The sequence below is a fragment of the Pyxicephalus adspersus genome, chromosome 3, assembly GCF_032062135.1.
Source record: "Pyxicephalus adspersus chromosome 3, UCB_Pads_2.0, whole genome shotgun sequence".
Lineage (NCBI taxonomy): Eukaryota > Metazoa > Chordata > Amphibia > Anura > Pyxicephalidae > Pyxicephalus > Pyxicephalus adspersus.
The window spans coordinates 51,113,520-51,127,858 of NC_092860.1; the positions used below are offsets into that span (position 1 = coordinate 51,113,520).

A 14,339-nucleotide genomic window follows, 5' to 3' on the forward strand; every position below is an offset into this window, starting at 1 on the left:
GAAGTTCAAAAGGATCTGTTATTTTTTAAATATTTATCAGTCAGGTTAATATTTCCTTTTCTTTCTAATTACAGACCTCAATATCTAGGTCTAAGAACAAATGTAATATATTGCAGTTTGTTAGTTCTTAAAAGTGGTGGTTGCACTTGTTTTCCTTTTGCAGGCTTTTTTCTTTTTATTGTTGCCTAGTGATCCTGTCATAAATTTCTTGATCAAAGGTGACACTTTCGAACTTCATAGCCCCATTGTAATAGTAAAAATGTGAAGTAAAAAAAAACAAATAAAAAAACTACTTTTAAAAAATTAGAGAATTTAAAAAAAACATTAGGGGACTCACTGCACTACACTATCAAAAAGAGGCATTTCAATCACCTGAAGTTAGCGGAAGAATAACATTTAAAAAAGAAATTAATAAAGGTAATCAAAACATAAAACTGAATAAAATATATTACAAAAAAAATAAACTTTGCTGTAAATAGTAATTATATAACACATTTTGGTAATCACCATAGCATAATTGTTAGGACCATGTCCTCTTATCTCTAAAGTGATGAGCTGTAGAGTTTTTAAAGCATCTCTTACTGACAGTTTTAGATATAATTTTTCATTGCTGCAGCCTTTCATACCCAATTTTAATTCTTATATATTTGGTGTTAGGGCCTGTGTAACAGTAAAGGAAATGTCTGAAATAATTATAGGAACTGTTTAACTTTTCTGAGCACCAAAAGTTGGGTACCAAGGACTTGTAATATAGTTAGCATTAATAGATCTAAACATTGCTAAGCTAACCGTCAAACTGCTTTGATAAAATGATGTGTAACTCTAAAAAAAATTCATTTTTTAAAAAAAAGTATATTAGGACATTTCATAAGTTATATTAGTCTGGAATACGATTTTTTAAAACTAAGTGATACTTTTTAAAATTGGCTTTCATTTAATAAGCTTTCAATATCTGTAACATCAGCAAGGTATGTGAATGGACTTCCAGATGTCCATGTATTGTATGATTTTGCTGCTAGCCAAGGGGTCCTGGCTTCCATCCATTAATCTACTAGCGCTTTATTAAGCTGGAACATTGTTCTCATTTTCCACTGTGACTCTCATGAAGATATCAACCTTAAAGTAATGAAAATAGCTTTTCTTCTTCAAATGTGCCCTAGCATTATTTAGCAAAAAGCTATGAACCCATGCAGTGTTAATAAAAACAGCATGTTCTCATAGAAATTACCTGAACATCTATATTTAAAATATATAATTTAAAAGGTATAACAATTGAAAAACTAACAAAGGTTACATTTTCACAGACAACAGCTTGAATCCTCCGATAAGTGATTTTTTTTTTTTTTTAAATCCATGTTGCTAAATGGTCTCTGCTGCTAAAAGCTGCAATTTGAAGCTTTCGTGTGTTTTTTTTTCTATGTTCTCATTAGTGCGTTTCCATTAAAATTCAACATTTGAGGAGTTCATAAGAAGAAATCAAACAGTATTGGAAAAAATAAACTTTTCAGCTGGGATTAATATGTATTCTTTTTTATACAAATTCTAATCAAAAGGCTATGATACAGCTAAATAATGACTGCAATACACATATATATTTTAACTTTTTATTACACTTAAGCATGTTCCTTCCCTCTGTAGTAATCACATTTTGCTGTGGAGAGATGTAATTTCAATAGGACTGTTAGGTAGGCTTTTATTACCGTAAGGATTGTTTATATATGGCAGTAAAATTAGCCTTGACGGCTTTACAGATTCTTAGTCCTGGAAAACAGTATCATAAAACCTTTTACGTTATGTTGTGGGGAAATGCACGTGGTGTTAATTAAGACGGTAGAACAATACACACAGTGCATATCGACCTAACTTGACCTAGTAAATTCAAAAGATGTGGCATTGTTTAAAAAAGACTCTGGCATTTTGGAGGTTACTTACTGGATGTTTTTTTAGGAACATTTTTGAAGATCCAAAGTTTTTTGCACTCATCTTCCAGCGTGGTGTGCAACTTGACTCTTGGCTCCCTGTACATCATTTCCTTAACTGTAGGGAAAAGGAAAAAGCCTTTTTTCTGTTTTTGCCCCACATTATCGAGTAGGCAGGAACAGGTTTGTGGAATGCACTGAATCTCTCTATAAATTTTTGTCTCCGATTATGTGCTTGTTTCCACGTCACCATCCTATATAGCTGATGTAGAAGACAGCCAGACAAATGTAATTTCCAGCAGCAGAATAACAGTGACTGTCTTCTTCTTTCTTCCTATTACTGTCAATATGGGTATGTCAAAAGGGATTACCCTTTACATTAAACAATAAAGCTTAAATACAGACAAATATAAAAGGCACAGATTAATGTAGCTATGTATTCACTAATGAATTATGAGAATATTAAATAAATATTTTAAAGCAATTAGAATACGTGCCATAAATGTGATCGGAAGAAGAGAAGAGTGACAGAGACAAGTTTATTAGTGTTCTGCTTTACCTTTCACTTTTACTTGGTTACCATGTCAGTCTCACAATAACAAATTCTTATTTCTTAAATAATATTTGTCAGTTTTGAATGAACTATCAGTGAAGGGCTGGCAATATGGCAAAAGCTGAATTGAATCCTGAACCATTATCTAACAACCTGTTCACAATAGCATTAAAGCCATATGTGTTGTGTTGGTAGGGGGTCAGACTTACCATCCAGAAAGGTCCAGAAGCCCCCTGATCCCCCCACCAACCCAAAATATTTACAAGGCCATGTGTAAACAGTTTATGCTCCGAAAAACAATACCTTAGTGGACCTCCAAAGCTCCTGGGTGGCAGGGGTAATGTCTTCATGTCCTCCAGCAGAGCTCGAGATCAAAATCAAGTGAGAATGCACCTTTGCAATTGGCTGGACTCTAGTCTTGTTCGATTTCAAGCTCCTAGCAGAGTGGTAGGTTCACTTTAATAACAATATCTATTAGTTGCTTTACATTTCTGTGCTTTGACTGGGACTGAAAACAATGTTCAGCAGAACATGAAGCCTATGGAAACTATCAGACCTCTGCGAATAGAAGTTATTGGGAGTATTTTTCAAAAGTTTCCCAAACCCTTCTAAGGCAATCCCCATGAATGGTTAACATAGCTAACTGTTGAAAGATGTCAATGCTTGATAAACACATGGAATATTTGGTAATTTTCTAATGCCAAACACCTGTGTGATCTAACTCTTGCAATGCAAACATCAGACTATGATGCTTGTGCCATGCCACAGGTGAAGCTTTATACTTTTTGATATAATATTTATGCTACTTAAAAAAGTGCATCAACTCAAAACATTCATTTTTCTCAAAAGTTTAATGATCCCAACCATACTTTTTACCTGCTTCTCTTGTATATTTCTATTATTATAGATCTATGGAACTTTATATTTTGCAGCATTATATTACACCTTTATATTACTCAACATAACAATCACAATCCTACTATAGGTTGGTGTTATTTGTGTATTCAAATTGTTTTTTTTAATATTATAAGTATGTATTAAATGTGTATAAAGCATAGGCCAGCAAGAAAACCATAAAAAAATAATTGCATGTATTTGTCCAATTGGCAATTGTTTATTTAAACAAATAACAATGGCCTGCATATGGGATACTTCTGTCTACTGTAACAATTGGTATACCCTAGACATATGGATCTGATTTGATAATAAAATAATTTGTGTTGGTGGACAGGAGACTGCCAAAATGTGGAGCTGGCACATGCCACACAGGGAATGGTAGGACATGGAGCTGGCACATGCCACAAAAGGTCCATTTTAAAACATCTCCCAAATGCTTAGCAAAATTTTGTAAATGTGACAAAAGGTACATAATTTTGTAAATGTGAGCAATACTAGCTGCTTTTAACGGAGTTTTGTATTCCTTTAACAATAGGTACATGTATTTTTACATGGTACTGACAAGTACATGAGTCTGGATATTAGCTTCTGCCAACAACACAGGCTGCGACAGTAGTACAAAGAGCTAATTAAGTTCTGTTGTGTACATGTGCTGACAGAGGACTGATCTCAGGTGCTCTTTCATTGTGATCTTCCGGTTGTGGATATAGGGATGACACAAATGTATTCCTTTACTGTAAGCAATATAACTTTCCTTCCTGACCTGTCTGGTAAAATTGAATCAATTACATGAATGTTGGTAGGCAAGATAGCCCATACAGAATATGTGTTCCAATGCTGTGTTTTGGTTTTTAACTAGAAATTAACTTGTACCGAACTCTAACCAAAACTGTAAAATAAAAAAATAAAGTAAAAAAGGAATGTATCTTTCCTGTTTACTATGTTGCCAACACCACTGTTCTACTGATCAGAGATCCCAATCTGAAATCTTCATCAGATACTATTTCTAGGATTGATGATCTTCCCTGCACTTGTCAGTGGTTCCTTTGCAAACACAATGAGGGACACATGTTACCAGCTTCAGTTTTTGGAAAGTACTTCACCAATGGAATCTAGTCAAAGAAGACAAGTGGCCAGCAGAAGAGGAAAGCATTCACTTTTTTTTCACAGGAAGCCAAATTGGCAACTAGTTTAGCAACAACTGGTTTTCTATATTTTTGAATGATCAAGCAAGAATTTATAGCTTTATCCAGTTGTTGCAGCCGTTTCAAATTTAAGTGGTGTGATCACACTCATCTAGTGTGGTCTTCAGAATATAGAACTAGCAAATGCATGTCCATTCCTTAAAATGGAAAATTCTGATAAGTGTTAAGTGCTTTTGAACAAGGGCAGATAACTGCCAGTAGTACAGTAGTACTGTCTTTGAGAGATATAAGGAACTGGCTATTGATATAACCCACAGGTTCTCACATAAAACAGAAAATTAGCCTTCAGTAATACTGTCCTAAAACACAGTTAATCATTGGGTATAGGAAAGACTTTATGGATACAATTGAATATTTAATATAAGTAGAATTAATAATGCAGCTCATACTTTGGTTTCCATATCTCAAAGGGAAACTATTACTGGATAATATATAAACCATCAACAAAGGTTTTCTCCAAATATCCCTTTCCAAATATTCTATTCATTTGTAATTATGATGTCGTAAGAATAGTTTCGTACATGGTAGAGTTGCAGAGAGTTGTTTCATATTGCAGAAACTAGAAGATAAAATCTCTGCAATTAAGGTCATTTTGGGGGCATTTGGTTTTTTTTTCAGTTTTTAAAAATCGGTAATTTGTCTGACCATGTCTAAGGCCAAATAAAGCCAGGATATCTCTTATCATTCCTAGTAAATAAATGACCACTAGAAGAAATTACAGAACTGAAAATATGGAAAATTATGGATGTAAAATTGTCAAAGTATATGAAAAATCATTTGTAGATAAATATTACAAAAATAACCCATAACACAAACTCATTAAAACAATATCCTAAATACATACATAGACTTGTAAATGATAAACTACTGCTTAGTTGTTTTTGTTTTCCAAAATAATTGCTTAGTTTTTGTAATGCTACCTACGTGTCTTAGTAAATGCACCCATATAACCCCCCACTCACCTCTTTTTTGTCCTCTTCTTACCCCCTCTTCTTTTCTTCCCCAGCCCAACTAAACTACTCCTGATATGTTAATGAAACCTAGCTATATATATACGGTATATATATATATATATATATATATATATATATGTATATATAAATATATATATATATACAGGTAGTCCCCGAGACAGATGACTCCTAGATATGATTGATCAGGGCTTCCCTGCTTGTTCATGTGCTGGACAGATTCTTGATGGGGGAGGAGGCGGTTCACATGACTTGCAGAAGAAGTTTTTTTTTCCTGTTCTTCAACATCTTGTAACTCTAATGACCAAGGCAAATTCTGCAGTTGTTTCTTTTTTGCATATTAAAGCACAGCTTCCTCCAAAAGAAAATGAAAGCCACCATAAAGTTTTTTTTTTTTTGCTTTGTTTTTTTACTTGTTTGTGATTGATTCACAGTGAGGATTTTATAGAGTAACTGACTCCAAAGTCCCTAATAATGTCTTGAGACAAACATCTGTCCTAAATGTCCCTGTTCAGACTTACATACAAATTCAACTAAAGAACAAACCTACAGTCCCTATCTCGTATGTAACCCGGGGACTTCCTGTTTATATATATGTATATATTACACAAAAGTAACAGCAACAGTTTAGGTCCATTTTGATTTATAGTTCTGAATCCTAATTGTTGTGCTCAAAAAAAGCAAGTATTTATGGAGAAAAGAAGTGAGGCAAGACAGGAAATACCTTGTGGTGTAATATTTTAGCAAAATAAAAATAAAATAAAATAATTCAAAAAAGGTGCAACAAAATTGTTCTAATCTGGGAAGAATACTGGCAATTATAGGGATGTATACAAGAGGAGGTAAGACTTGTGGTACATTTGTCTACAAACGGGTGCATGGAAAGATTACACTTAATGCTTGGGATAAATCCAATCCTAGTGTTCTCTGGTAATATCAGAATGGTGAGATATTGCAGATTTTAAAAAGTTTCTCCAGGCAAAAACCTGGAAAATCTGGTGCTCCATAACACTCAAACCAATATCAGGGATAATCTCTATATCCAGCACCTGCAGTAAATTTGCACCACTGGGTCTCGTCTTCCTGTGAAGAAGCTTGTTTGAGTGAAACGTGTCAGAAAGAGACACATGCCTATTCCACTACCCAACGGACAAATATTCTAACAGCTTTACTAACAATACTAGGACTACAATCCCTATGTCAAAGGGGTAAATGTTACATTCCAACAGCACAATAAGTATATATTGTATGTATAGCACATGTATACCTTGTTTTTGTAATAAAACACAATTGTTCAAATGCCAAGCTACTTTTATGCCAAGCATGTGATGGGTAAATGGTCAGCGGAACAATCACAGATTGTTTCTTTTCATCAATATACTTTGTGATACTATAAAAAGAAATTGAAAGTCAAACTTAGCTAACTAAAGTTAGCTGCATATTTGTAATTAAACTTTTAGTTTTCTCCATTGACAATTGTATGACACTTGCTATCTTACACATTAACTCTCCCAAACAAAGCCTTATACAGTCCAATAATCCTAAGCATATTGCTTGCAGAGATCAAGCTGTTTATGATATACAAGCAGATATATTTTGGCATTAAACACCATCATTGGTCATTCATGACTCAGTTATCTCGTAATCGGTGTTGGTTCTTGTCTCTGCTTGATATGAGTTGTGTCGACCCACCTCTTTAATAATTGTTTAGAACATATTGTGTAGGTACAGGGGTAAGAAAGAGGTTTCATGCAGCCTGAATACTGCTTTCTTTACTCCTTTACCTAGACCGAATTTAAACCAAACAAAACATACAACCTCTGCAACTACATACCCCTGAGGAAACCTATAGTTGGCGAAACGCGTCAGGAATTACGTGACCGCAACAGGTCCTTTTTGTTTTCAATTTTTATATTGTATGATGTTAAAAAATGTATGACTAGGTGAAATATCTAAACCCTGAAAATTGGATATATAGTGAAAAAAAGTAATCTGTACCTTTGATGCATGTACCAACTGCCAATTAAAAAATGCACATTTTACTCTTTTGCACAAAAACTTGTGCCTGAAACCTCTTTCTTTCCCCTGTACCTACACAATATGTTCATGACTCAACTATCATCAAATATATCTAAAAGGATCTCTTATACGATGTAATCAAGCCTGATCTATGTACATAGAATGTGTAATGTTGCAGGTAGCTTGCTTACATATGACATGGTTTAGGTGTAATTTGAAATAAGAATGTATGATACGTAATATAAAAATAATGAGCAATTCAAATAAACATAAGTTGTGTGCTGAACTAAAATAATGTGATTAGAGACTAGAATCTTATTTTACTAAACAAAGGAAAGGCATTAGACAAGGTGCATTTAACACTACAAACAGATGGGTTGCAAATTGAGAATGATGAAAATCGTTAAAGAAAGCACAAATTAGATGAAGTGTTAGGTGATTGGTAGTCTGATGGCAGAGAAGGGACATGTAATGAGTCTCTACAGACTTCTGGCACAGAAGGTGCAGAAAACCAATGTCATTACCTGCCAAGATGGTGGAATTTTTAGAAAAGCCACGTGCTGATAGAAAATAAACCTCTATTATTTCTTGAGAAAGAAATTACCTATTATACCTACAATGCAGCTCCGTTTTTGCAGACTTTAAAAGAAAACACTATCCAGAGAAAAAGGTGGAGGTTGCAATTGCTTAGCTCTACAATAAGTAGAGGTAAGCAATGGTTCTCATGCTGTAAATAGTTGTCAGGCTGTCACACCAAGCCTCTGACTTGGATACTATAAACCTATAATAACTCCAGGCAGAAAAAAAGAAACATGGCTTTCCAATAATCAATGCATTATGGATGCCTTTTGAATTCAAACACAGGATAAGTAAATAGGTATGGCTTAGTATAAGCCTACTGTAAAGACTGTACAGCATAGCTTAGAGAGGGGGTAGGAAAAGCAATACACAGGGCCAACCAGGCAAAAAGCATGATGAGTAGAGTGATAAAGAGAAAAGCTCATCATGTGCTTTTACTTTTATTGTTCAGTCAATGGGTGGAAGAATACCTTCTACCAAGTCCCAATTCTCTTCCTGCCAGGCAGGATCGAATTCTGTGGGAAACCTGTGTAAATATCAGTATTGAATGGGCAGAAATACAAATCCTTTGGCAAGTAGCAACCACAGTTTAGAATTTCTTCTAAAATTTGCAGTGAGGAAAAGCTTTAGTTTTAGTGAGTGCTCCAAATGTTATTAAAATAATATAATCATGTTTTATATATTATATTCAACATTTTCTTTGATGTTTTTATTGATCACAGTGGTGCAGAAATGAATCATAAGATTAGTACTAACCTGCTCTGCACAGTTTAGAGACCTGTGGGTTTTGTTGCTTCTTTGTCAATAATAACTAAGTAGTGGTATTTAAATTAAGTGATTTAAACACTTTTGCAAAAGAACAAATAAAAAAAAAACTAGTGAAAAATATCAGAGCAATAAAAAATACCCAGACTGTGCATGATGGTAACCACACTAGCCTTTCTGATCTTTCATGCAGACATTATGAATGATACATGTCAAGATGCACTGAAAGTTGAAATCCTGTGAAATATGTGATCTCCAGCCAAAAACGCAATTTATTTTAATGGGGTCATCCCACAAATGGCTCTAAACATTTATTTCCTCACTGCTATATCTCATTTTTGAAGGGTAGATTTCACGAAGTAAAGGTTATAACACTGAACAGCATTGATCTTTTTGACCTGAGGTTTGCAAGCAAATTCTCTTCATCTCCTGTATGGATGTCAGGTGAATTGAAGCAATCATAGAGACATTAAAAAATATTGGTATCCTGGAGGCTATAATTTCACATGCCTGATGTAGAATACTGTGGGATTAGGCTTCTGCGAATATCAGAAAGTCTCTGGGATGATAAAAATGCATCTTGGTTAATATTTGTAGAGATGGGATTTTTTTTCATTGACTGATCAATTTCCTTTAACTTGTTTTATTGCAACTCATTGTGTTTTGTTTTAAACTAGCCAAGATCTGTACTAGGGCCTGATTTATCATAAGATGAAGTCACCCTGTGTTTAAAGATGTCACTACCAGAACAATAGCTGCTCCAGGGCCTCTTCCACTTCTGATTATCGTACTTGTGTGAAAACTAATATCCAATACGAAACACTATAGGAATCTACTTTATCAGGCTGAGTGCAGGTGGATGTAAATAATTGAATTAATGTGCCAATCAATAATCTGCCTCACTTGACAGGATGTAGGCCGTGGACAATCCCCAGTATCTGATATACAGCCATTAGTGAACTCTCAGAAACTGAATAGACTCCCAACATACTTTGCAATTGGCTTCTTCTTAAATCTGGGGATTATATACAACATACATCCTTCATGTTAAATCTGTCCTTCAACCAAATATATAAAAATGCATAATATATATATATATATATATATATATATATGTAAATATATGCATGTTGTATCTGTCATAAAAAGTTTGCCCATCATTGGGCAAACTTTGTACATGTGCACTGTTTTTACATGCTATTTCTAGCTAACCTAATCCTAAACTTCCCCATGTTATTTTTTAGGTGCTACAAAAGATATGGGCAAAATGCTTGGGGGGGATGAAGAGAAAGATCCAGATGCGCAAAAGAAAATGGAGGAGCAACAGGAAGCTCTTCGTCAACAAGAAGAGGAGAGGAAAGCAAAATATGCAAAGATGGAGGCTGAAAGAGAAGTCATGAGGCAAGGTATCCGAGACAAGGTGAGCAGCAAAGTATAATATTTTATTGGAAGTAAACAGACAGAAACAGTTAAATTCAATAACTAAAAGGTTACAATGATTCATATTAAAAACTGTGTGTTTGTAAATGGTTTGTGATTTGTAGATATCCCAGTCTGATACAAATTTAATCTCAGGTAAGTATTTTGATGTGTGAGAACTATTAGCTCTTATAACACAGGTCAACAAAAAATTATTTTTGATAATCATCAGAAATCTGTTTTCAGACCCGTTTTCAGTTTTTCCCTAACACATACAGTTCCTGAGTTATGAGTACTATTAAGTTAACATAGAGTTGAGTTAACTTAGTTACTATTAAGTTAACTAAGTTAACATTGTACACGCATGTATTTTGTACTAAAATGTAAGCACCATTGAAGTGAATGGTAACACATCTTCAGTGTGAAGTAAAATAAGGCAAACCGTGATATAGATCTACTGAACAGTGTCAGTCAGGTACTATTGTTTCTTCAGAAATGCTTAGAGTATGATTTTCTTGTGTACTCTTTGTCTGGATTGGCGCGGTACAGCATCCAGCAGTAGTCAGCCATCATACTTTCATTCCAGAAACCTTGGTAGTGGTGCTTAATTAACTAAATGTCCTGGTGAAAACATTCTCCTTGATCGTCACTCACCATACCAAGATTTTCCTGAAAGAATTCTAGCTATGAGTGCAAGAAATATATTTTTAATGACATGCGACAACCTAGTTACTGGTATAAATCAAGCAGATTCTGAACTCCTTTCTTGTATGTACAGCGCTGTGTAATATGTTGGAGCTATATAAATCCTGTTTATTAACCCCCTAACCGCTAAGCCCGTAATTTCTCACACTAAATATTTTTGCTCTTTTGGTTAACCCCGTATTTTTTCGCCTACACTAAAATCCCCACTTACCTGGTCCCGCTGTGCTAATCCAGCGTCGGTTCCGTGTTCCAGCGTCGGGTCCATGTTCCAGCGTCGTCCTCCAGCGTCGGGTGTCCCTCTCCTTAAAAGAAAAAGCCGGCCGGCTTAGAGGAGAAAGCCAGCTGGCTTTCTTTTCTAAGCCAGCCGGCTTCCTCTCCCTCCTCTCCCTGTCCCTGTCCCTATCCCTGTGCCTCTCCCTGTCCAGCGTCGATCGCTGGACAAAAAAAAAAAAAAAATACTCACCTTCTCCCTCCGCTCCTCCGGACACGTCCTTCCTCTTCTGTGTTCAGCCGGCGAGTGCAGAGACGATCACCGGGGTTTCCCGGTGACGTCGCTGCGTGCGTCGGCGCGGGAGGGAGGCGGGGCGGCAAATTCAAAATAGTGCATTGAGTTCCTTTGTATTGAACTCAATACAAAAAAGCTGTATTGAGTTCAATACAAAGAAATCCTTATATAATATATATATAATTGTATTATATATATATTATATAAGCTACTGTACATTACATTTTACACTTTTTTTTTTTTTTAACTTTTTTAGTTTTTTTTAAAGATTTTTTTTTTTTATGTTTTTTTTATGTTTTATAAAAAAAAAATTTAATTATTAAATTTATAAAATTTTGGACATATTTTGGTGAGTTATGCGGTAATTCGGTGAATTAGAGCCTACAATCCAAAATAAATTTCCATGCAAAAAATGTAACACTTTTTGCATGGAAGTTTGGAAAGAATTAGAATACCCGGCATTTGCGTACGTGTCCCTCGGCGATTCCTGATGATGCGCGTGCGTGCGCCCGTCGATGAGGGTCATAGCGGAAAATTCAAATTTTTTGTATTGGATTTAATACAAAGTCCTGTATCCAATCCAATACAAAATAATAGAAAATATATTTATGTGGTTTTGTCTATAGGTATGTGACGGACACTAGGGAGGTGTTTTAGAAAAATATATTACTATACATTATACCGAATTATCGCATTTTCAGTATTTTTCATTTATTTATGTGTTCTTGTTTAAGCTGATTTTTGTGTTTTTCCTTTAATTTTATTAAAAGTTTTTTGTTTTTTTTTACATGATTGTGTGTTTCAAACATTTTTTATATTCATGATATCTACTAGAACCCTATTCGGACATATTTCTGTAAGTTACAGGTCTACAATTTAAAAAAAAAAAATTTCATGAAAACCTGTGACGCTTTTGGAACAGAAATCTAGAAATCAGTGTAACGCTCAGGTGGTTAATAATATTAATAATAATAATAATAATAATAATATGCAGGAGACTTATGGTTGCCAGGAAATTTTCATACAGCCACTTGAATGCATCCCAAGCTTCTAGCTCAGCTGCTGAGAGAGATTGTTTTAAAATATCATCCAGCAAAACAGACTTGATCTGTGGCCCTATAAATATCCCTTCCTTAATTTTTGCAGTGCTTATGTTTGGAAGCTTCTCAACAAGATACTGAAAACCTATGGAGTTTGATTTACCCATGGCCTTTACAAGGTTCTACATCAAGCCTAACTTGATATGGAGAGGTGGTAGAAATATTTCATGCGGATCAACCGGAGGTAGAAACTTGACTTCTTGTTCTGGGCTTATAGGTATCTTTTGGTACCCAATCACGTCTGACATAATAATTTCCCTTAGGTAGGCTGTCCCACAGGCATAGGAAACAGCAATATTTTGTTAATCCTCCTTGCATTCCCATCAGCAAGCCAATGACCTTAAGATCCCCACATATGTTCCACTGGTGAGTTTTATACTGGATTGCTTCAAGTAGTAACTTCATGTTGTTATAGGACTTCTTTAGGTTAACAGAATGGGCAATGGGTAAATTTGGTTTGGAATTACCATTATGCAGTAAGACTGCTTTCAAGCTTCTTTTAGAGGAATCAATGAAGATACGCCATTCAGATGGAACATGCTCTTGTGACAAACTGTTCATCACTAGTGAAGAACGTTGTCAAGGTATGATTTTGTTTTCTGTAGTGAGTTACAGTTACGCCCTTTGCAAGCATATGCTTCTGTGTAAGCCTTGAAGCAAGAAGTTCTGCTTTGTCTTTGGAGAGATTTAGATCACAAATGAGATCATTCAGCTCTGCTTGTGTAAAGGTCTCTGGTTCTGAATCTTCATCGGCTAAGTAGTCAGGATCAGATGATTTGGGGTTGTAACTGGCTGCAACTCCGGAGCATTCCTCATTACCTTCTACAGAAGCAAGTCCATCATGTGGCGGTACCGGAACTGGCAATGAATCATCATGGGGAACAGGCCTAATTGCAGAATTGAGGCTGGGATATACAGTTTTGTGCTTAGTTTTACCTGGGAATCCACTTTTGTTTACGCAGCAAAAATAGCAGTCTTTAGATGATCTCGCGATTCTCTCCACTCCATCAGGATTGCAAATGGCATTTCTGCTTTACGCCGATTTAGCCAGTCACACAGTCCATTGGAACAGCTGGTACAGATGACACGTGGAGCCCAAGATTTATTCTGGTCACCAAGTGGACAGCCGAAATATAATTTGTAAATCTTTTTAAGTTCTGTGGTAATTTGGCAACGTTGTGCTTTCGTGGTGAATGAACCACACACGTAACAGAAACTGGATCATTAAGGAAATTTCTAGGCATGATGATAAATGAAATCAATCGTAGTAAGTGCGGTCTCTAACCTTACAAAAAGAAAACTGTCATTAAATGTTGTAATATGTTAAGGCTAATTATAATGAATTTCACACAATATATAAATTAGGCACATCACAAAAACTAGATATGCTAGAGAAAAAACGAGCACAGATTTGAAATCTGCATCAAAACATCACAAAACCCACATAAAATTATATCTGATAAAAATGACATGTTGACCTGTGTAATTGCCTATTATGGATAACGTGTTTAGACAAAGCATTAAAGAATGCATTAGTAAATGAAAAAAGCATCATCCATAGGTAGGTGTAAGTAATTATATGCAGTTTTCCTGTATATTCATGCTGATAGCTATGGTAGGGGCATAAGATTGTGAGCCCCGCTGAGAGACAGTTAGTGACGTTACTATGGAAAAAAGTTAAGCCCTTTGTAATATGTGCATT

General features: G+C 35.1%; 1 protein-coding gene across 1 annotated transcript in view; it reads left to right on the forward strand.

Moving 5' to 3' along the window:
* Nucleotides 1–14,339, forward strand: part of CPLX1 (complexin 1) — a 135,323-nt gene that overhangs the window by 83,408 nt on the left and 37,576 nt on the right. Inside the window, exon 3 of the mRNA XM_072404556.1 lies at nt 10,153–10,328. Within this exon, the coding sequence (XP_072260657.1) occupies nt 10,153–10,328 (176 nt within the window). The remainder of the gene's footprint in view (nt 1–10,152; nt 10,329–14,339) is intronic.